This window comes from Athene noctua, chromosome 23 (assembly GCF_965140245.1).
Source record: "Athene noctua chromosome 23, bAthNoc1.hap1.1, whole genome shotgun sequence".
Classification (NCBI taxonomy): Eukaryota; Metazoa; Chordata; class Aves; order Strigiformes; family Strigidae; genus Athene; species Athene noctua.
The window spans coordinates 2,553,084-2,577,127 of record NC_134059.1 but is presented as its reverse complement, the minus strand read 5'-3'; the positions used below and the strand labels follow the sequence as shown (position 1 = coordinate 2,577,127).

At 43.6% G+C, this 24,044-nt stretch overlaps 1 protein-coding gene across 7 annotated transcripts in view; it reads left to right on the top strand.

The window, feature by feature from the left end:
• PPP1R12B (protein phosphatase 1 regulatory subunit 12B) overlaps window positions 1-24,044 on the top strand; it is a 126,805-nt gene that overhangs the window by 52,231 nt on the left and 50,530 nt on the right. For 2 of the 7 annotated variants that reach the window (XM_074925753.1, XM_074925752.1), the window contains exons 10-16: window positions 1,394-1,588; window positions 2,396-2,478; window positions 4,173-4,298; window positions 9,523-9,708; window positions 10,266-10,451; window positions 23,312-23,402; window positions 23,861-24,031. In XM_074925753.1, coding sequence (XP_074781854.1) covers window positions 1,394-1,588; window positions 2,396-2,478; window positions 4,173-4,298; window positions 9,523-9,708; window positions 10,266-10,451; window positions 23,312-23,402; window positions 23,861-24,031 — 1,038 coding nt within the window. Of the gene's footprint in view, window positions 1-558; window positions 572-1,393; window positions 1,589-2,395; window positions 2,479-4,172; window positions 4,299-9,522; window positions 9,709-10,265; window positions 10,452-23,311; window positions 23,403-23,860; window positions 24,032-24,044 lie in introns of all 7 variants that reach the window. The other 5 variants (XM_074925755.1, XM_074925754.1, XM_074925758.1 and 2 more) reach the window with 3 other exon arrangements.

Sequence of the window (24,044 nt, the reverse complement as noted above, 5' to 3'; positions counted from 1 at the left end):
GAATAACTGATCCTTACCCTTCTATGTGCCACTGAGGCTTTTGTGTACCTTGGTCATATCTCAGCCTGGAGACTCCTGATACACTGAATAGCTCCTCACACAAAAGCTCTTTTGCTCTACTCATTCTTTCTGCCTTTCTTTGAGTCTCTTTCCCTTCTTACTGCTTTTGAGCTGTGGAGCCAAGCTGTGGATGATAACAAGGATGTCATTTTTACCCTGCAGTAACACAGAGGCATAAGGATGTTGTGTTTCATATTCTATTCTTTTCCAGTAATTCTTAATATTTTGTTTGCTTTATTTCCTATACAACTTGGTGTTTGAGCCCCTGTCTTTGGAGAAGTATGTCTTGCAGCGCCTGGACTCCATTCTTGAATGGCAGTAGGCATCTTTTTGTAAGACTTGATAAATATAACTAAAGTTGTATATTTAAGCAGTTGTATATTTGAGGAATAATATATGCTTGTCAGAAGTGCCTCATGTAACAAAAAGCATGAAAGTCCATTCTGCAGTATGTATAGAATATGCAGTTACCTGACCATAGAAAGGTTTAAGCTAGAGTGGGCCTCTACAAGCCTGTAGTCCAACCTCTTGCTTGAAGCAAGGCCAACTTCAAGCCTGTGTCATGTTGCTTTCAACTACCTGAACTCAGCTGGGTATTTAAAAAGTCTCTGAGGATGGAGATGCCCCGCTCTTGTGCTCCCTGTCCCAGTGCAGAAGTGCTTTTACCAGGAGGTATGTCTTCCTTCATGTCAGTTGGGATTTCCTATGTTGGAACTTGCCTGTGTTTCCTTCTCCTTTCACTGCAGACTGTTGAGAAGTCTGGTTCCATATCCTCTGCAACCCCACCCCCCCAAGTAGCACAGCAATTAAATCCTTTCTTTGCCTTCTCTTTTCCATGCTAAACAAGCCTCAGTCTCTCCCTTTACATCCTGTGGGCTCCAGATCCCTGATCTTAATGACTTCGCCTGGACTCTCTCCAGTTTGATTTGTGTAAGGGTTTTATTTGCAGCTAGTCCCAAAAGAGTTGATTACTCTTGTTGGTTTTCTGTCTTGACTGAATAATTCCCCTTTCCTAAACAGGTGCTAATAAAAGCTTGATTGTTCCTTATATCCTTTCTGCAAAGCTGGAGGAGGGCATTGTGTAGGCAAAGGGAGCTGCGCAATGACAGAAGGCTTCTTTCAGCCTTGGGGATGAGGGCACTACAGCAGTTTGTGCCCCTGTGAGTTCACCTTCCGCTATGTCCTGTAACTAAAGCTAAGCAGGAAATCAAAGTCACTCCATCTTGCGTTTACATGTGTAGCCCAGCAAAAACTGGGGCTTATTGAAATGCTTTCAGAAATTATTGTGTCTTGCAGTGCTCTTCTTCCAAATGTCCCTTTTTCTCCTCTACAGTTCAGTTGGCTCAGCAAGTCAGACGAGCAGAAGGATGAGTCACCTTCATCGTGGCGGCTGGGACTACGGAAGACTGGCAGTCACAACATGTTGAGTGAAGTCGCTGCTACTCGTGAGGCGCAGAGAGATAAGACTTCTATCTACCGCTCTTCGTCAAGTCCTCGGATATCTGCATTATTAGACAACAAAGAAAAGGTTTGGCTCTCAGCAAAGATGCTTTGGTGCATCCCAGTTGAGTAGATTTTACCTCAGAGGTTTAAGACCCTCTCCCTTTCGAGTTATTGTTGGGGTTTGTATGCATAACAAACTTGGATCACTTTCATTCTTTTTTCTTTCTTTTCAAAATTACTCCTATCCTATCGGTTGGTCTTGCAGAACTGGAGTTCAGTGCCCCTTTGACCTAATTCCTGCTCAGTTTGCAGTGGGTTGCCAATGAACAAGGGCTGTCGATCTGGCATGGCTTGTTCTTTACCAGAAAATAACTAATCCAGAGAGCAGCACATACCTGCAGTGGAAATTCTTCTTCACTGTTGTCTATATGGATTCCTCCTATACCAGCTGTATTTGTGAATCCCATCCTACATATTCACTAGCTGTAACTTTGCTGTCCGTGGGTAGATGCCCCATCCCTGAAAACATTCACGGTCAGGTTGGACGGGGCTCTGAGCAACCTGATCTAGTTGAAGATGTTCCTGCTTGTTGCAAGGAGGTTAGACTAGATGAGCTTTAAAGGTCCCTTCCAACCCAAACCGTTCTATGATTCTGTGATTCTCTGACAGTTCTAATCAGAAGCTGCTTTTATTCACTAGTGTGCTCTTCAGGAAATCATTTTCAGAACTGATACTTCTATGCTGCGGTATGCAAGAGCGTGCCTTAAACCTGTTGTCCTTAGACAGGAAAATGCCTTCTTAGTTGAAGAAATTTGAACATGAATTTAGTTGTCACTGAACTTGCTGGAAGTGTAACAGCTGTGCAGTTTAGGTACTTCTTTTGCTTCCCCAGGATAAAGACAACAAGAGCTATCTTGCCACAATAGCCCCAAGAAGACTAAGCAGTACAAGCGATATAGAAGAAAAAGAAAACAGGTGAGACTGAACTTAATGCTCAGCTTCTGTCCTGTTGATAGTTCCTCCAGAATACTTTTTTTTTCTGTATTCATGTATTTTTTCAGCAGTCCCAAGTACACAGGAATTTACAGTATCTAGAGCTATGTGATCTATAAGAGTTTCTGGTACGTTACTTTTCATTCAGGTGAGCAGAGCAACAGGCTGGTTTCTCCACCCCTGTATTCATACATATATAGTCTCCATCCAGGAAACTAGATTTATGCATAGATTCTCCTTTTATGTACAAGGGCCTCATTTTGTAGCTGGCACCTACACGTGTACTTCTGTCACTTGGTCAGTAGTCACCTTCAGTCCCTTTGTTCACATCTGTCATTTTTTGATTTACATGAGTTTGTGAACTCTCTCATGTGTGGAACCGCTTCCACTGCAGGGGTTGTTTTTTTATGGTGAATGTGTGTAGTTGCCCCTGGACAGAACCACAGTATAAATGGGATAAATATCTAGTCTCCTAAATTACATTTGAGGAGCTAATCTCTACAAACAGGTTCTTCACACTTAATGCTAAAAGGAGTAAAATTTGAGCTTAGTCTCATTTCTAGCCACTTCCACAGTTCTGGCAGAAAGGCACATACAGAGAAGTCATTGTGAACTGTAATTGTTGTGAAGAAGTCATGGCAGATGACCACCCTGAGAGAATTTCAGCACAGTTTGAGACTCTTTGCTGATCTTTTGCTGGAACCTCCCTGCTGCGTTCTTGCTTAATCTCAGCCAGTCACTGTGATTTGGAGTTTAGCAGACAATTTGTGTCTGCTGATAAGCTTGAGCAGTTTTGGCAGTGGCTCATATTGAGTGGCATAGCCAGCTGACTGCTGATAAGTGTCCTTTGCTTGGTAAAGTAGGGAATGAGGAGAATTGGCCTGCATGAACAGATGGTGCCCAGACATACTGTGTAGTACAGATTTTTCCCAGTATTCTTTCCTTTCAAAACAGCTGAGTTTCACTTCATGGAACCCACAGGTGTCTGAAAGGGCATCAGCATGGACACGGCAATTGAAAAATGAAAAATAATTGCAGGCTGACGAGTGAATGGATTTGTGTCGCATTACAAGCTGGAGGTCCCGTCCAAGACTAGAAAAGGACATACTGCTGAAGTGTGTATTGGGAAAAGTAGCCGAGATTTCAGATAACGATGATAAACAGGATTGCTAGTAATTTATTGATAACTTGTCAAGTAGTTTTAGATATTGCCAAATACTTTGTTTTCTGCTGCTAAATATAGCAAAGTATTTGCCATACTGAATTGCTTTACTGTCATTGCCTGGATACCTCAGGGGATAAAAACTTCCCCTGTAACTGCAATATCTGTCCATTTTATGCAATGTTGTTTGATACAAGATGGCAGAGAGAATATCAAATGACATTAAATAATGTGTTAAATTACTTGTATGGGCAATCTAAATTTCAGTTGCAACTTTTCTGAGTCAAAAGGATCTTGTTCCTCTTTATGCAAAACGTTACATCATCTGGTAATTCTTAAGTAAGCTGGCAGTAACAATCTGATGTTAAGGCCAGAAGTGTTTCAGTGAGTTGTCACATGTGAACAGCAATGCACATAGGTGTAAGGGAAGGATTTGTGATGTGGAACTGTAAAGGAGCCAAAAGCAGACTCTAGAAGTTTTTCTGAACAAACCTTGTGCTCTCTCCTGGATTAGAGAATCAGCTGTTAACCTAGTGCGCAGCGGCTCTTACACCCGGCAGCCGTGGAGGGATGAATCAAAGGGAAACGAAGCTCCCCATTCTGGTGCACCTACTACCTACGTATCTACCTACTTGAAAAGGTATGTCCAGTTCTGTCTTACATGGGTTCCCAGGCAGTCAGTTCTACTCTTAATGTGCCTCCCAGACTTCAGCCTCCTGCTTGCTGCTTACTTCATCACGGTAACTGGCCTTGGGACCCTCTTCTGCTGAGAGCAGGAAATCAACATTAAGACTTGCTGACATTTGTCATGCTAAGTAGTATTTTTAAAGGCCATCATTTTTGTTGATTTGTAAATTGCTGAACTAAATTTAAATACTTTTGTTCGTATAATTCAAATGCTAAGTGATTTCCCAGTTTTATGCTAGTATTATGGTAAGATAGTAAACCCAAAATTGATCATAAAAAAAGAATAAAGTAATTACAGTCTGAAAGCACTGTTCAAATAGCTATTGACAGGTAAGTCGTAGATTATCTCTAATTTTGGTTTATGTTAGTCCATGTTTATGGCATCATTATCAGAAAAGTGGCAGTGTTTTTGTGCATGACTTACAGCACTTGCTAAGGAGTAAGACTGTCTCCAGCCGTTTTTTTGTGGCAGTAAGGAAGCTGCTTCTGCTTCATAGTGTATGTGAAATTGTAGAGGCTGATTGTTGGTAAACTATCCAAGTGGAATAAGGAAAGCAATCCTGTGTGTAACTTTTTTTTAATTGGCAGTATCTTTTACCCCTTTGGAAGGCAGAGGTTCAGTTTCCTTGAAGTACCAGATAATGGCTGCCTCTGAATGAGGGCAATGAATGCCCTGCTCTGTTAAGACAAATAATACGTTACTGAGTTTTCATCTCAGTTGTGAGAAACGTGCGTGTATAAACATGTCACGCTGCAAAGCCATTTGATCTGTGCTTACGGAAAAAGGCAAAAATATTTCAAGGTTTTAGATTGTGTTTCACCAGATTCTAGACCCTGAACTAAACTGTCCTAAAGATGGAACAATTGCTTGAGATATTTGGGAAGAGGAGGTTTTTTGTGCTGTAGTAGTTATGTTGGTAGAGGTAAGTTGTGCTCAAGGATGTGTCTGTCCAATTGCTGAGCACATACAGACCCATTTCCACAAAAGGTGAAACAGCCACTTCAAGCAGTAGACTTCTCCTGGGCTGCTGATCCATTCCAGTGACTTCACATCTATCCTGGGACATGATGACAGGCCAGCCTCCGTAGCTTGTCTCTCTCAAAGGCAGTCCGACCAGCCACAGCTGATTACATTGGTAAAATGTTGCCTCTTGCAGCTGGCGTGCCTTACTGTTCCCTAGTCTGAGAGACAGTCCAGTCACTCTCATGGCTGGCCGCTGAAGTTTTACAAACATTGCCTGGTTATCTCAGCTAATCCAGAACCAGATTTAGTATTACATTCACATAGTTGTACTGTATTTCCTTGGTTAAACTATACAGAGATGAGTGAAGGTTTTGGCTGGCAGTAGTATTTTGCTAACACCTATTTTTTGTCACAAAGGCTGAATTCTGGCCTTTCACAGGAGAGTGTTGGTTTACAAGCAATTACAGAGAATAGCTTTGCTAGGTAGGAATAAAGTGTACTTTTTATAGAGATCAATGGTTTTGTATTTTATGTACAAACAGTAAAATCATGATCAATTTGACCTTTATCTCATGGGTTTCTATAGGAGAACACAGAGAAATTAAATATAATCATATTGAACCTCTGATTTTTCCAGCCTTGTGCATCAAACCTCTAAGATGAGGAAGGGAACCTGGTTGCCTGTCAAGAATAAGCTCTTTGTCATTTCCAAGTATTAATGAAACTCTGAATACAGCTCCAAAAGATAAAAGGTTGTTCTGAGAGAGGAAGAATTGAAGTGAACTTGACATTCTTGGAAAATACTGAGAGGATGACTTCTGTACATCTGCATTTCCCCTTTACCTTAGCATTTAACTAATCTCCATAAAGAGATGTTATGGAGGTTACTTAAGTTCTAGTTATGTTCTAGAAGTGCTTTACATGACCCCCAAACAGAGAGTAAAGAGCAGCAAGAGATCATCTTAAGATGTTGAAAATGGCTTTTCTTCCAAAAAGGAACTAGATAACTTGCAGCAGTGTTGCAAATGTTCTTCACCTTTAGTTGAAGCAAATGTTAAAGCTCTCTCTGTAATGGTGGTGACTGTCATTCATTCTGCTTTCTCTATGGGTGTACCACTAGCCCAAAAATTCACTGAACCCTGTTCTGACAGCCTGTTCTCCAATTTGGTGCATATTGGCCTTCGAACAGCCAGTTCACTTTGCCTGTATATTAAAGGATTTGAAGGAAAACTGGCATGGCATATTGAGTTAATTCAGCATCCTTCCTTTGACATCAGCGATAAGTGATGCCTCATGGGAGGGGATCACACACACCAGAATGAAATCACTTTTTCACGCAGTTCATTTCACATATTGGTGTATGTGCCTTCTTCCTGGTTTTCTTCACCTAAAAACCATCACAGTGAGTCAGGCCAACAGTCCATGCCATCCAGGCTGTTTCTGACAGCAACTGGTTTTGAAGGAGAAGTTGCCACAGCTAGGATAGCTTAAGAGAAGTCTTCTACCTCCCACACTCTCTTTGCTTCCAGCAATCATAAATTTAGGAGCCAGGAGTTATATTTAACCATTGTTCTTAATAGCCACCACTGTGGCCAACTTCCATAAGCAAATCCTGTTTTGATCTCTGCAATACCCTATGGCAGTGTGTTTAAAAAAAAAAACAAAAACAAAAAAACATGTTTTGTACAGACCTTTTTTATCAGAATGTGTGGAAGCTTTTAAAGGTCTTAAAGGTTTTTAAGATTTTGAATTCTACTTGCCTTAGCTGTTTTCAAAAGTATTTCTTTTTGTTGATTTGAAATGTTGCTTTCCATTTCATTGCTTCTTCCCTGATGGTTATGTTATGGTGATTATGTTAGAGAAGAGTAGCAGTATGTCAGTGCCTTTTTTTTTATTTCTAATGTTGAATTCTTTAGCATAAATTCATAATCCTCCCTTTTACAGATTCATATGAACACAGCTGTTAATTAACAAGATTCCCCAACTAACCTTTTTCTTGCAATTTCTGGTCCTGTTCAGATCAAATGTGATCCATTTAATAATTGCCTTAGAGGCCTCCTCAGACTGTGCCATGCCACCCATGCAGGGTGACAGGGTGGGGAGGTGAATTCCTGTAGAGCTGACAATGCCTTGGCTCCCTTCTTGTGAGCAAGAGTGTATGTGTGATGCCCCAGCACCACATTTCTCCGACCCGGGGCATGTGCATGTAGGAGTTGGCACAACACCATCACCATGTTCTCTTCCTCCATTCCTCCTCCTTCCCCTATCAGCCTGCCCACATCTCTGCTCTCCCAGGTGTTGCTCCCATCCTCTTGTCTCCCCTTTCACCCATTACCTTTCCCTTTTGAAGGGCAGTCCTTGTCAGGTCTTACTCAATAACCCTCCCGTGTCCTCCTTTCCTGACCAGGTTCCTTCTCTTTTTTGCAGCCACCCCTTGTGGTCCACCCTCTCTGCCTTGGGCTCTCCTAGGATGGTGCCACATCAACCCTGCTCTCCCCAGGGTTGCCACCTTTTCCCCTGCCACTCCTCTTGTTCCTTCCTCCCGTGCACGCTCCACTACCATCATCTCCTCAGTACACTCACATCTGCAATTTCACGGCTGCTTGCTCTGCACACCCACGCCAGGCAGGCTTAGCTCGCTGCTCGCACCCTCCTCCCAGCCCATCTCCAGGGCTTGGCCTTTTCCTCTGCTGCAGAGAGCCAAGAAGGGAGGCACTTGCTTCCAACAGGACTTCCTGCTCCCCCATGCTCCAGGCAGGGGCCGCTTTGCAGAGGAAGCTCTGTTTAGGGTGGAGGTTGCTACCTGGTGACAATAACTTGCTTGTTCCTTTGTGCTCTGGATATGGTAAGCAGCCGTCAACTGAAGAGCCCGAATGTAAGGTTCCCCCCCATGGAGGTCTTCCAGGATGCCCCGTTCTCTTCTTTGGCTGTCTAGGGACCAGCTGCTTGTCCTGAGCTGGCTGGGAGCCTTGGCACGTAAAACTGATTTGTAAATTGGGTGCCGAAGTGAATTGGACTGGATCCTTCTGCTGACCTCCTGTCCTTGGCTGTTGTCCTGCCCCTTTTTATTTTGGCCTCGGGCTACTCTCTCTGACTCTTACTCTGGTGTTGACTTCTAGTTCCAGTCCGTTGTCCCTGGCTTTCCCATAAACCTGCAGCTCTTTGTCCCAGTCTGCTTTTCCTCTAGGTCAGCCTTTATTTCTGGTGCAACCACTTTCCTCCATGTGCACTGGCATGGGAGTCATTAGGATGCAGGAGGTGAGAGGCAGCCTTCCAGCCTTCCTAGACTTTGATCCTGCAGACAGCCCAGTCTGACCAGTAGCAACCAGGAATACCAGTTGCTGGGAAAGGCGTGGCAGGGCCCTAGATCCTGCATGTATGCTTGTTTGCTCTGTGCAGACAACAAGCAGCCTTTATATGGGGCTCTGGCAAATGCAGTAAGGAGATTTTGCCAGATTTCATCAAGTCTGTTTTTAGACATGTGCAACTTCTCCCACTTAGGGTGGATTTTCTCTCAAAGAGCAAAAGCATATATCCTCATTTGAGAGCCCTTTTCTTCTGTCTCTTTTCCAAAGTATGAGCACTTAAACACCTACAGCTTTTCAGTAGTAATGATTTTTGTTTTAAACTGGCAAAACATATAATTCCCTTGGTCATTCTTGAATATTTTTATGCACAGTTTTGCTAGCTATTTTCCAGAAATACAGAGTTTGTGCCAAACATGCTTTAAAGAAAATTAAAGCCTGAACTGATCATCTTAGCCAAAGCTTTAAGCCACTGAAAACAAGTTCTTAAAACTGGAAGTACTGGGCATCCTTAGGAGGTGATGCAGCCAGACCTGCTTATGTCACACTCTCCTTCCCTGCTTTAAGCAACCTCATCCTTGCTCATTGTTTCTACCTTTCCCCAGTACACAGGGATGCTTTGTGCGCGCCGCTTCCACTGCGGTAGAGTTTTTCCCTTCCCTGATCTTCACTGATTTACCTCCACGCCGTTATTCTCTCACTGAAACTCAGCTGGGCTTAGCTTAGAGGGATGCTGCTAGCGCTAGCCTGCGTGAGCAACCCGCAGCAACTCTGGTGTACTCTAATCTCCTTGCATACGTTTTGCTAAGATGTGATACTTGCTCCCTTTCCAGCTGAGAGCCCAGCTGTGGTGATGTTCTGTTGAATATTTACTGTGCTCTGAAGGACGTGATTTTGATGTTTTACAGTGCTTCATTTGGTAGAAGTAGTGACCTCAGCAGTCCCTACATTTCAGCCAGTCGCAATACATCTCTAGCTACCTCACCCACTACCATTGGTTCATCTACCTCATTGGGCACCCCGTGGCAACCTGTCTCTTCCTGTCCCACATCTCTCGGTGCGAACACTACTGCATCAGCCCACCGGTATACCAGGTAATGGCTCACAGCTGAGATAACACTGCAGAAAATCAGCATTTGGGTTGGAAGTTCTGAATTCTGGAGTTGGATTATGGATTTGGAAGTGTGCTTCCACGCGGGAAGTGCTGATAAGAAATCCCAGAATGGTTATGTTGGACAGTTTCGGTAGTGCCTGTGCACCAGCAGGCAGTTAACAGCCTGTATATGACCTTAGGTCTTCACCCACTGGAGTGGTCGATTGTGCCCTCTTGCTTCCCTGTTAGACACACAGTGTGTTGCTCAGGCTGCTCTTGGGTGTTCAGTGTACAAGCTCTTGGAGTTCATTCCTTCTGCTTATTCACCAGGTACGCTTGCTAATCATTTTTGCTACAAACAGGGATGTGAAGACTATGAATTCCTCCTGCTTATTCTTCTACAAATATTTTAAAACTCATTTTAATGTGTGCTGTTCTCTACAAAATCATGAGTCTAGAACAAGGAGAATGAACTGTCAATGTTCCCTCGAGGTGGCTGGTCTTGGTCAGCAGTTGAGTTCACTTGCTTTGCTTTCCATTATGTCTTCTCTATTTCAGAGCCCCTTTCAGGCAACAAACTGATTCTGCTGTAGAGAAAAATACAGAGGGCATCTCTACTAGCACCCCCCTAGGTGTAATCACAAATCGTGCTATACTCGGCTCTGCTAATGGTATTGCGAATGCTGGTGCTGCCTCAACTACAGGAAAGGACTTCTCAGCTGAGGAAGCCAGGGAGCGCAGAAGGTCAGTGAGCAGAGTGCTGGTGTGTGTCGGTCCTCCTCTGTGATCAGGTCTCACATGGTGGTGATGGTGGGGCTGTGAGAACTGTTTCTTAGGTGCTACATGGAGTTACAGGCTGCTGCCCCCTTGCTCCGTTTTAAGGTTTGGGACTGAGTCGTCACTGGCTTGTAGGTTATGTTTAGTTTCATAATTTTCTACTTGTCTTTTCAGCATCTCAGACTTTTTCTTCAGTAGTCATCTCAGCTACTAATCCCAATCCCTAAGGCCTCTGTATAGAGGGACAGACAGACTGGTAGTTGCTTGCTGTAGGTTCTGTAACGTGAATCCCATCCTAAAAAGAATGTTGGACTGAGACACGTTTGGATAAAATCCATCCCTCTTGATTCTGATCAGCTAATTTTACATGTTCCCTGGTGGAGACATCTCTGCTGCACAAGTCCCCTAGATTCCCTCTGCAGTTAGTGGGGGAAAAGAAACATTCCTGGAGCTTGTAGATGTGCGATACAGGAGGAGGTGGACTGTGCTCCAGCAACGTGCATTTCTTTTGATTGACTGTAAAGGAAGACAGTTACTTAGAGGTAGAAGTCTGCCATGTACAACTGAGGCTATTCCAGCAGTAGCAGCAGTGTGAATTACTCTGAATCTAGCTGGTGGTATTTCTTTGTTATCATATGATGTTATTTTAAGACTGGGGAAACAAAAACCTGGGGTAACCGGTGCCCTTTTCAAAGGAAATTTACAGTGTGCATTTAAGTACTGAATATCAAATGACCCGTATTTATTTCTGCAAACAGGTTAACTTTTGCAAAATCTCCTGATGGCATCAATTAAAGTAAATGGTAATAAATGCAGCAGCGAACTGTGTATTTCTGACTAGCAACCAGTTCATGGAGTGTTTTCAGTAATTAGATTCTTCCAAACTAAAATAGTAACTCCTTAAAATACAGACCTTCCTGAGTGAAGATGGTACTCTGGCATACTTTAAATGGCCTGAAGCCAAAGGATGTGGAAAGCAGTGATGGAAATTATCAGCTTGCAAAGGTAAAGGTGGTAGAGCTCAGCAGTGCCCTGTAATCTGCCACCAGCCACGTGACCTCTCCCATGGAGGGAGGGCGTGCTTGCTGCAGGCTTCTTTGCTTCAGCTGCAGATGATTGAAGAAGGAAGGTGATCTGTTCTATTTGGAAAAATACTCAAACTTTTAATGCTATTTGGGCTGCTTTTTTTTTTTTTTTTTATCCAGAGCTAGCACAGGGAGTGCTTTGAAGGTATTGTAAGCATTCTAGATGAGCCACATTCATCAATGCTGTATGCAGGATTCAGGGATATAATCTGAAATAGCTACTGCAGAGTATCTTTATAAGAACACTTAGTTTAATATTAGGAGAGCCTCTGTAGCTCTCAATCGTGGCAGTTTTGCTAGGGGTCAGTTGGCTTAGTGACACTTGCAATTGAATTGAGATGAGCTGCCAAAAGATACTCCCGGTGCAAAGTGAGATTGTGCAAAAGAGGACAGAGTGAGTATTGTGCTTTCAGTTCACACTTCAGTTTCACAACAGTATCTCCCATTTTGGCAAGCTCAGAATCAAGCTGCAGAAGCGTTAGATTTTTCCCTGAAGAAGAGGGCTCCACAAAACCCACCAGACTTCTGGCACTGTCTGCAGACAGGGAACTTGATTGTGATAGTACTCGTAGATGCCCAAAAGAGCATCTATTAATATTACTGCATTGGCATTTATTGCCAAATGAGTTTCTATAAATAATATAGGTCTGTTCATCTCCTGCATTTTTATTAGAGAACTATCTCCTATGAATTATGGCGATGTAAAGAGAAACACCAGAAAATTCCTCCCACCTTTAATTGATGCTTTGAAACTAATGAGAGGAAAAAAAGCACAGCAATGATGCATTGTGCTTGTGGGTGGAGGAAACCTTACTTATGAATGTATGTTCTAACAGCAGGATATACTAACTGGGGAACTGCCTGCACATTTTGAACTTGGAAACCTGGACCTAGAGAAACAGGAGGGGTCACCAAAATGGGAAAAGCTTGTTTTGGAAGGAGACCAATTCCAGCAAAATAAAATAAAAAAAGAAAATGGCAAACAGTTGTCAGGGAAGCACTATATGGATTTCAGTTCCCACCAGCAGCTGTTGCAGTAGCATTTGGTCTGCTTCAGTGTTTCCAAAGCTCCAGCTTTCTCTTAGCAACAAAAACATAAACAAGCTTATCATCTAATATTAGATCACAGGGATGTCTCCTAACTTGTGGCTTCAAATTATCTGCGTGAAGCCAAAAGGTTAAAGCAGAACAGACTGCTAGGTCTGGGGAGGAATGACTAGTGAAGTGCTCTGGAGTGCTCTTTCACATCCTTTGGTGGCCAGAAAGCCTCACCCTGGCCCACCAGAGCATTCCATCCATGGCGCTTTACCTGCTGCTTGTTTGCTAGCTAAATTGGTCAGCAAACGCTCCAGTAGCTGAAAAATAGTATGAATCATGCCTCACGTCATTACAAAGGGGAGGAAAGGAAAAACCAGAAAGGAAGGCAGCACGGGAGGAATCAGTTTGGAGGAATGCAATGCAGTCTGTCTACCTGGATGGACTGTAGGAAATCGTGGCCTGGTGTGAGAGCCGTATGTCTCGGCCGTTCAGCCAAGCTCCTGCTGTGCATATTTACATGTACCCAGCTGCACGATCTGCCTCCCTTTATTCTGCTGCAGCACTGCAGTGTGCTGATGCTGAGAGGCTGGAAACATGCCATCTTCCAGAGTCAATATTTTTGCCAGGCAGTTTCTTTTTCATGGGAATTTTGGAGCCACTGATGACCATTGCTGTTTTGGCCATTTTATGATCTCCTGCCAGTGTCAGATTGTCTCACGTTGCAAATTGCATTTATCCAGCTGCACTCCAAACAGCACTGGCTCTGCTGAGGGTGAATTACGAGCGTGTGGATGCTGTGCCTACAGTATCTCACGCAGACCCTTTTTTTTCTGGTGCAAAACTAACATCCTTTTGGCTTCCGCTTGGCACAAGCAGGTGGTGGGGACTCGGGGGTGCTGTCGGTCACAGCCCACTGCTGAATTAATCCTTCGTCCGGACTGACAGCGGCCTCTAGTGCCACCAAAAGCTCCTTTGCAAAGTTCATCTGCAGCCTTGTCCGTCTAGTTTCAGTGCAGGGCTCTGTGGCCAACATCATCTGCCAGGAATCCTGCGCTGCAGCCGCTCTCCAGAGGTCTCCTGGTGTTGCAGGCTCCCTTCATGCTGAAGGCTCCTTGGACCCGTGTCCCCTGTGCGTGGAGAGGGGTCTGCAGGAGCTCTTGCCCAGCTGGAACGGGACTTGTGCCTTGAGACATCTGGGACTCTCTGAAGCCTTTCCTGTTATGTGAAAGCTTTGGTTCCCAGAGCAGTTTGAGAGGCTGCCATGCTGCCCACGGCTCGGGGGCAGCTGTCATGCGGGGTAAGACAGGCTTTGCCTCAGAACTTCTGAGAGGCAAGTCTGTGTTCTCAGTTGTGTGACCAGTTTAAAATGACACTCCTGAGTTTGGAATCTGGTCTGGTTTTGTAAGAATTAAGATTTTAATTTGTCCTTCCTTTTCCCTTCCCTTCCCCCCCCATTTGTTTATACAATTGCATTCTGCAATTGTATTTGTTCTTCCTGTTCCTCGGGAAGGTTCCAGCAAGGTGGTAGCACTTGCCATCAGGCAGGCTGTTAGAGACAGGAAACACATCTTTCTTTTCCTTATTTTTGAATGCATTGTGTCCAGTTTCTCAGATAAATCAAGAATAGGAGTGAGGTAGACTTGTTTTCTTAGCAGCTTTGGGGCTGATGGTGCTCAGCCTGGCTTCTTGCCCTCTAAAGTTTCCCCTAGGAATTTTTTTCAGATGAAGAAAGTTCACTGACGTGCAAGGTAAATGTGTCTAGCAAACAATTCTCTTTTCTGCTTCTTTCCCAAGAGGAATTTATTTTTCATTCTTCGTTCCTTCATTCTAAGGATCCAGCTGCTAATTATAGTAGCATATATTAATAATATATTAATAACTGAATCCTCCTCCACCAGTACTGTTAGATGAACAATTTTTGGCAAGTCCTTTCACCTTGTCATTCTTGTCCTGTCCAAATTCAGAGCATGACTCCTCTGGGGTGAGCACAAATGCCCAATATGTCTGTTAACCCTTATTACCTGACAAAAAAAATAAGAAATCCCAATCTCTATAAAAGTTAAACTATGGGATTTGCATTCAAGGGGTATTTAAATGTCACTTGAAAGGAACTGTTAGAAAAGGCTGTGAGCATTATCTCTATCACCTTGGGGTTTTGACTTTATAATCCTTATCACTGACTGACATAAAGCTGAGTGGTCTTAATTCTCCTGGGAAAAGTCCCTGGGGAAGCAGCACGGTGGGGATACTTGTGCAGGGTGCTGCTGCATGGCGAGGGACAGACTCCTGTCCACACTACACAGCGGACAACAAAAAGTTAAGAGGTCTCTCTCTTGTGAAGAACTGAACAATCATCTGGCACCTGCTGTTGAAAGCATTTATCTGCCATGCTTCTGTGGTTAATCTCTTTCAGATAAAGTTGTCCCTTTTTTAAAAGGCTCCTGGTGCAGATGACGTGGGAGGGCAGGAATTCTGCTGGCCATCGGATTGTCCATGTTGGGAAGAGGCGAGATTGCTCCTGCTGTATCAGAAATCAGGCTGCATTTTTATTTGGAAAAAGGTCGAGGTGTGGGATGGGGGTCACTGCTGCTGAGCCTGGTTTCCTGTAGAGAAGGCGAGCAGGTGTGCTGCTGCGTGCTCAGCTGCCGACTGACTTTATCCAGTGCTCAGGGGAAGGGGGGGAAATATTCTGACATTTGCTTTGGGCGGAGGAGCCCAGGCTGTAGGTTGGCCTGCTAACTCAAAGCAGGAATATATGTGGGATCCTCCAGGAATGGTCAAGGAAACGAAGCAGGGAGCACTTGAGCTAAGCAATGTAAAAGAACTACAGCTTGACAGCATGGAGCAAGCAGAAGGTAAAACTGCCTTTCCCCATCCCTGCCTACATGCAAAACTTGTGTGCAGTTCCTCTTTACTTACTAATCGTAACCACTGATGTGTTTCACATATTTAATCCTTGTGTCTAACAGCACATTTGTCTAATGGCAAGTTCTGCAGCCAGGGCTCCAGTTCCATCTGGGTACCACCGTTACCTGAGCTTTCAGGGTATGGGCATTTACTAACTTCGATATGTTCAGATACTTTTCTGTGTCCAAATATGGCCATTAAACTAAAGAATGTGCCTGAAATATTTGTGGAGATGCTGTGTGATGGTACAGCTGAGAGCTAATTTAGCACCAAATCAGCTATTCTATTAAATTCTTTGCTCCACAGCACCGACCCGTGGATGTTACAGGTGGAGAAGCCAAGGAAGCCAGGTAGCCACCCTGAGATTTCGATAGGAAAAGTTTTTGAGCAAACTTCAATTAAATCTTCTGTCCCCAAGAATAGTGGACACTTGAAATTGAACCAAAGCTACTGCCACGTGCTAAGAAATTGTAATCTTAGCTCGGTAGGAGATGGAAATATTTCATACGTTATTAATATTCGGTGATGTTTTCTGTAATTCAGCTGGGGCTGATTCGTGATCATCTTCCTCGAAACCCTCAGGCATCTGTTCGGTGGCTGCTTCCACGAGGTGGCGATCGAAGGCTGCTTAGATATACTTGCATTTCTCCACGGTTTATCTAGTTCAATAGCTGAACCTTCTTTATCACCACCAAGCTTTAATTTTATTTATTTTTTAGTTACAAAAGACAATTTCCTAAATATTTTGGGGGAAACTTTGCCGGGTGAATTTTTTTTTTTTTCCAGGGATTTCCTGCCCTGTTTCAGACTCCAAACTAGCTTTGGGGAAAGCTGTAGTAGGTCTGCTTTAGAATGTTAAATTGTGTTTGCTTACTTGAAAATGAGAAAGGGAAATACTGACAGAGGCAGGACACTTGCATCTTTGCCCTTATTATTTCTTTCATAGCTGGCTGGAGATGGAGTGTCATCCTGCTCCATTTCATGCAGCAATTTTTTTTTAATGCAAAGATTCAGCCTCTGAAGGCTGCAGACAGTAGTGCACGTTGTTCTGTGCCACAGTGACAAACGTTGTATATTGACACCTAATGTCCTATGCTGCTGAACACAAACCAATTTCAGAATATTCCAGCCTGGAAAGCTTTGCATTTGTGATGGTTGCAACCAATACATTCAGTAACTAAGGGGAAGTTTGGTAGGGAAAAGGTGTTGCTGGCTTGCTTTGTTTTGTTTGCAGCACTCTGCTTTTCTCTTGCAGAAAAATTTCCTGGATTGTTTTTTTTGTTTTTAAACAGTACATTTTTCCTTTTTCTGGAAGAACTTTAAAGGTCTAGGTTCACAGCAACAGCAAGCCATCTCCAGACAAGGTAGCCAGTTTAAGGAATGTGATTACTGTGATGTTTGTTGCCTTTTCACTTTTCACCATGATGCTGAGTGATGTTAATTCTAATGCAAAGGGATAACATTGATCATTTAAAAGCTTCCAATCTACCTGCTGTCTCCCCAGCCCCAAACTTTGAGTTCTCAGTAGGCATCAGTGCTGTATTTTATTGTTCTGGCAGAGGAAATAGAGAGCACCTGGGGCTGAGAGTGAGCAGGGCTGTGTTCCCACCTAGGTCTGCAATTAGAGCACTACTCACTTCTTTGTATTGCAGTAGTCCAGCCTGCAGAGGAGGTGCACTGAGCTAGCTGCTGTAGAAATACAGCACAAAAGGAGCAGCTCTGCTTTCTGAAGGGCATACAAAGAGATGAGCATGGGCAGATGGGGAAGCACACACAAAATCATCAAGAACTGTATGATGGGAGCATCAGCTGCCATACGCATAACCCCAACCCATTGTAAACATCACATCAAAGCGTGACTTTTGAGGAAGGATAAAGGGTGCTTGTTGTTTTGATTAACAAGTGACAAAGATCACAAGTCTCTTAATCTCTCGGATCAGCACCTAAACATGTTGAGGAAACATGTAAAGCAAAGCTGTTGCAAATAAATAATTTCATCTTCAGCTTGTTAACCTGCTAATCATACTGTAAATAGATGATAGAAATTCAGACATTTAAGCTTTCATGTGTTGAGAATTCACAGTCCAGATTGAAACACAATGACAGCTCACAACAGCCAGAAGTAACTTGGGAGAGAAAAACAAAGGTCCGAAAATGGTGAATACTTAGCCGAGCCTCTTCAGGCCAGCTGTGAAGTGCTTTAAGAGCATGATCCTGTTATCCCTCTGTCCTCAGCTTATTTAATAACTCAGCATTGTCTGACTGTCTCTCCCCTCATTCTCAGCTCCAGCACTTGCAGAGTCTGACATGTTATTCTCTCTCCTGTCTGTTGAATGGTCTTCTCAAATTAGTCAACCAGCTTTTCATGGCAGTTTCTCTAATGTGTTTTCAGTTGCGGTGGGCTGATGTGCAGTACATGTTAGGACAGGGATAAATACAGTCAGGAACTGAAACCTGTTGCTTGCTTGGATGAGAGCAGGAGTTTGTTTTTCTGGCTGTTTCCATGTAGTTGTCAATGCCTGCCTTGCTGCTGGGTACATACTTTATTATCGAACTTGAGCAATTGTATTTTGAGAACTGCTGTCAGCATTGTTGCTTGCAAAACTTGCACTTGCTTCTCTTCCTTCCCCAGCTGATGGATCGTTTCGTACCTAGTGGGAGATCTCCAGTTTGTAGGAATGCATTGCTGGGATGCTCTACTTTCCCGGTTGTTTCCAGGGGAGCAGTATCAGTACTTGGGGCTTTTGATGGGCTTTTTTTCCTCTTCCTTCTTTCAGTGTGTGTGTATATAAAACATACATATGTGTGAGAGATAGAGATATATGTATGATAAAGATTTTTTAATATACTACAGTGTTTGGAATAGTGCTGTTGTACTCATAAGAACAGCTATTTAAGACATTTTAGAGTCTGAATATCTGTATGGCTTTCCATAGTCTTGATCATACCTGGCTCCCCCTACCCCTCTTACCCAGATCTGGAGGAACCAAAAGTCTGTCCCAGCTTTTGAGAAAACCGTCACTATAGTTTCTAGTCTAGTGAGTGTAGTTCAGAGTCACTCCTAAACTCGAAAGAGAATTTAGGCTGAGATGTGAGGAGTCACAGAGGGCCTCCTGCACACAGCAAGTTTTCCTGTAGAAGAGCCACATCCAGCATAGCCCCAGTTCACAACCAACAGTGCTGCATTCACAGAGGCCGGACACCCTGTAGTGACTGTCTGCCAACTCGTATTCTTGCTGCACTTGCTACAGGAACGTGGGTTTATTGGAGGAGGACCTGATGGGGATGGAGGGAACCTGTTGTGACCCACTACAGCTCATGGGGGTGTGCATCTCCATTTTTGGTGTGCTGACAGCAAGACAAAGTGCCTTGAATCCACTTTGACAAGAGGGCAGCTGTAGCATGTAATGAACATTTAGCTTCCAAATTTGTTGCCAAGTTTTGACACATGAAGGTGAGTGTCTTTTAGACGAGTGCTTTTCCAGTGCTGGGTCACTGAAGTGTGGAAATAAAAACTTCCAAGCTTTACAGATTCTGGGTGTTCCCTCAGGGACTGGGTGATGTCGTTCTGCCTGCTGGTAGATGGTGTTTGCTGCAATCGCTCCAATCTCCAAGTGCTTGAAGGAGTTCAGGAAGCCAGGAAAGGAGACCAGCATTGTAGAAAGATTATCAGGAACTTCTGTGTTTCTTGGAGAAATCCATTATCTGTCCTTGATATCTGCGCACCAATTAACAGGGGATTAATTTCCTTTTCTGTATCATTCACCTTTTACTTGGGAGGGATTTCTCTCCACAATATGTTTCTCTTTTTTTCCTTTGGCAAAGACAGATTTGCTCTTGTATTCTTGGTTTACCAGCTGTATATCCAGGCTTACTAGTGCCCTGTTTTGAATCTCCCCTTCTGTTAATATTTAATTGCAGCTCCTTTTGCCTTGAGATGGTGACAAGTAGTTGGGATCCATCATTGTGTTGCACTCTCCTGATTAAAAGAGTTAACAGAGAAAATAGGTGTTTTCTTGCAAATAGGAACAATTAAGTGGGAGCCAGATTCATCATTCAGTTCCCAGTTTTTTTTCTAGCTAACGCACAAATCAAAAGCTTGTAGCTCTCTTGTGGCAGCAGGCCACACTTGTCTCTGTCTCTGGGAACTATAAACTTCTGCAGTGTTTCTGCTGACTCTCACGTACAGATCTCTAACAATTTATATTCTGCTGCTTGTACTTGCAACCAAAACTCTGGGAAAAATCTGTTCTGCTTTATGCGTGCCTTGAACTTGGTGTGATGGCTGCTCTTATTTCATGTATTTCTCAGAGAAAGCTTATTGCAAGAAATTACAATGCATAGAACCATTTATTTGAAGATTTGCTTGGATCATGTGGTATTTGCTTGAATTAATAGGATGACATAGATACTGCACTTTAGCAAGCAATGCGTTTCTTGAAAACATAATTAAAAACTCTGTGGATTGTTTACAGACTGCCTCGTACCCCATTTGCTGTCTGTCCCCTGCAGCTTGCTGTGATCTGCAGTTTTTCTGCTTTGGAGAGCAGCGTATTGCTCTCCCTCTGTCATCCAGCCCAGCCTTGCTTTGTGGCTGCGTCAGACTTACCATCTCCTTTCAGTGAATTTGTTCTCTCATTCATTTTTCTGTCCCATTTAGCACATTCAGGTCTCTTAAAATTCAGCTTGTAAGCAAAGGGAAGCATCACCTAAAATTGTAAAATCTGTCTTTGCCCCCCCCCCCCCCCCCCGAAAAAAAAAAGGTAGAGAAAAAATGTGATTGCCAGCAGGTATGGTGTCTGCTGTTTGAAATATTTACAGCACAGCTGCCTGCCTTCATCACTAGGAAAAGGCTGTAGCTACTTACTTGGAGAAACCAGCTATGTCACTGTGCAGTGGCTCTGCTGACTTGTTTCAGAAAACTCAGTTATCTCATGCTTGTAAAATGGCCTTGGGTGAGCTCCAAGAAGTGGGGAATTGTGTAAATGGAAAGAAACCAAAAGTTAGCAATCGATAAAGGCTGCAGCCCAAACTGAGCAACTCTGACTTGCAAAATGTGCTTGTCTGAGGATTAAGTCACTGTTACAGGTTGGCCATCCAAAATTGCTAATGATGTTTTTACATATTCCTATTTTTATATAAATTCTGGGAGAGCAGAGGAAAAAAGTCTGGAAGGATGACAGGGTGAGAGACACAAAATGTTTTTTCTCTTGCTGTATGTGTACACTCCTGTAAGCAGAGCTGTCGCTAAATGCTCAAAGGAGGGAAATCCTGCAGCCTTGCTGTGCTCCTGCAAACCTGCCTCCTCTGACCCTGCCGCAAAGCCGCTGTCACAGCTCAGCAGCAGCGTGCCCAGCCTCCTGTGTAATAACTGATGCTGACCTGCTCTCCCTGGATTTACCTAACCTTTTTTGAAACTGTTTTGAAAATCTCTTTGTCCTCTCTCTCACATCCAGTGGCAGGGAGTTCAGTATTAGTTTCTTCTGTGTGCAAAAGTACTTCCCCTGGTGTCAGCGTGACCTTCTGTTGCTCACGCATACCGGGAGTGTTCCTGAGCAAGCACGATGTGGCCCCCTGCATATGTGCTGTTGTATGAGCCGAATGCCTCCTCAGCAAAAGGCAGATCTCTTCTTTCTTCCTCTTATCCCCATCGTATGTACGTAGCTCCTGCATGTCTGTGTCCTGGTTGCAGAGCATGAGACGTCAATTCCACTGATTCAGAACTGTTGCAGTCAACTGCCCACCTTACTTAGCTACAAATATACTTGGTTTGTATGTTTCAAGAACTTTTTTACTACTGCTCTGAACTTAATTTGCAGTTTATTTTGCTAATGCATTCTTCCTGTAGGTGGCTTATTACTTCTGGATGCTGTGCAAATAGCAGCTATTCTACTTCTGTCAAAAGCTGCAGAAAATGCTTATTGTCTCCTTAATGTGCCATTACCTGGGTAGCACATATGCAGTGCATAAAGGAGAGCAGAAGAGAGCTACTTGTCTGCAAAATAAGGAGTTGCACAGCTTTCACTCATCAAACAGCAGCTTTTTTGTTCATGAAACAGCAGATTCTTGGGAGGCAATCATCCCTCTGAATTTTAGGCGCTTCCTGTGTTGGCATATCCATCACAGCTAGTGTGTCTGTCTGGATAATCAATGGGAAGAAATGAGCTCCTCTGCAATGCATTCACATGATCTGTGCTGGAAGCTCTTTCTGAAGGTGATAAATTGAGCCCTGGAAGTGCAGTTCAGTGAGCCTGGCCAGCTCGGGTGTAGACATCTCCATTGTAGCCAGCTCCCAGAGCATGATTCATCTCCTCCAGAAGCCTGCAGTGCAGGCATCTCCAGCACGGGGGATCGATCCGCTGCACTCGCCTTGGACTCTTTGGAGATCAGGGGAGTTTGGGGCATGATTTATTGGGTCAAGTACTTACACCAGTTCTAGGTGAGAAGACTCTCACGCGTGCCCCACCAACACCTGAAGAAGTGCGAGGTGACTAGCTGCCGGGGAGGTAGCTCCAGGTAGTCTGAGGAACCCCCTGTTAGGCGATGTGCCTCTGCTGAGCACTGGAGGTCTCTCTGCGTTGGGCTGCCGCTCATGAGCCGCTGAACACGAGATCATGAAGGTGGATGAAAGCCATCATAGTAGATGATTTTAGAATGATGCTGATTTTGTGATTATTTGAGGTTTTGTCATAGTGCAGCAAAGTTCATAATCTTTCTAATAAATGTTGTAACTCACTGGATCAGATGCAAAATCTGTTCAGCCCCTTACCTTTGGCATGGAAGTGGTCTGTAGCGGAGAACCAAAAGATTCCAAGGACAAGCGTATTCCTTGATGGATCTTCATCCCTCACTTGGGCTGTACCTAGATCTTTGACACTCTGTTAACCAGCGGCAGTGATATACCTACAAAAGAACATTTAATTTCAGGCACCCTCATCCTTGTACGGTGAGACAGTGTTAATAATAATTCTCTATTAACCAGGCTGAAGAGTCCAATCTAATTAATCTTTCCTAAGATGGAAGCCACTCCACCAGTATGGAAATCAGACTTAACTGCTGTGCGGGAGCACTGCCAGATTCCTCTCCAGTTCCTCCACAGTGAATGCCAGTGCAGAGAGTTCAGTTTATATGTTTTCATGCAAATAATTCTTTTAAAATCTCCCCAGTTTAATGAAATCTAGTGGTGACCAGCTCTGTATTTTAACTGTGTGTTTTTCAGTAGTAAGGGATTTGGTCTACCCCAGTGTGTGAAAGTCATCTCTGTAATTTCATAGCGCTTTTTTTAAGGTGTTTTGTTTTTATAAGATGCCTGCAGTTCAGACAGTTTCTAGCATGATGGGCTTCATATTGATGAAGACAGCAGATTGCAGGAATATGGTCATGAATATAATGACAGGAAGGAGGGTCTAAAAAATGTGCCAGTGCAGTATTTCTGTTCTTGAGATATTTATCTGAATGAGAGGTGATTTGTTTTTTTTTTCTTTTCTTTTCTAATGATGCAATAAGACATGAAATGGGACAAGTAATACACTAAGTAGTTGGACCTTATTTAACAGAACACATTCAACACTAAATAATTATTTAGAGACTGTAAGGAGAACATAATATGAGCATTTGTATGTCATATGTTCATAGGAAAGTTGTCCCAAAGCAGAAGTCAATACTAGGCTTGGTAGATGGAGTTAAAATGATTTTTGTCCACATGAAAGAGAGTAATATCTCAGCTCTGGACCTTGCAGAAACAGGAAGGCAGAGCATCTGTTTTTATTTTAACCTCTTCTGCCCTTTTTTTTTCAGGTCATATCTGACTCCAGTGCGGGATGAGGAAGCAGAATCACTGAGGAAGGCACGATCCAGGCAGGCCAGGCAGACTCGCAGGTCTACACAGGTAAAGAATGGAAATACTCATGTTTGTGTGTAGGATGAGAAGACCTGATGAATAGAGAGGCAAGATTTTCTTTTGCTCTTGTATTATTACTTAGGATGAGGGGCTTGTCTACCTTCATGCTGCGTTGGAGAGGTTCTAGCAAAAGTTCCTGCAAACAGTTATTAGAGAGTACTCCCCCAGGCATACATGAGTTAGATTTCAGAGCTGTCATTTCTGCAGTATACCTGCCTTTTAGTTTGTAGCTTGATCACGTCTGTTTGGGTAGCTTTGAGTCAGTGATTTTGTCAATACAGTGAGAAATGTGTTAAAGGCAACAGAATTATTTTTTTTTTCTGTTGGCATAAAGATGAAACGTTAGCCTTGCCAGATATAAGCCTGCTGGGCATTTTAAACTGACCTGGAAGACTTGAAATCTAATTGCATAAATTTAAAAATTCTCTTTCTCGCTTTCTCTCCAGGGTGTGACACTGACAGACCTTCAGGAGGCAGAGAGGACCTTCAGCCGCTCTCGGGCAGAGCGACAAGCTCAGGAACAGCCGAGCGAGAAAGCGGAGAGCACTGAGCCTGCTGAGGACAGCAGCGAGAGGCAGGAGACCCGGTCACGGTGGAGCAGAAATACAGATGAGGAGGTGATCCTCCTGG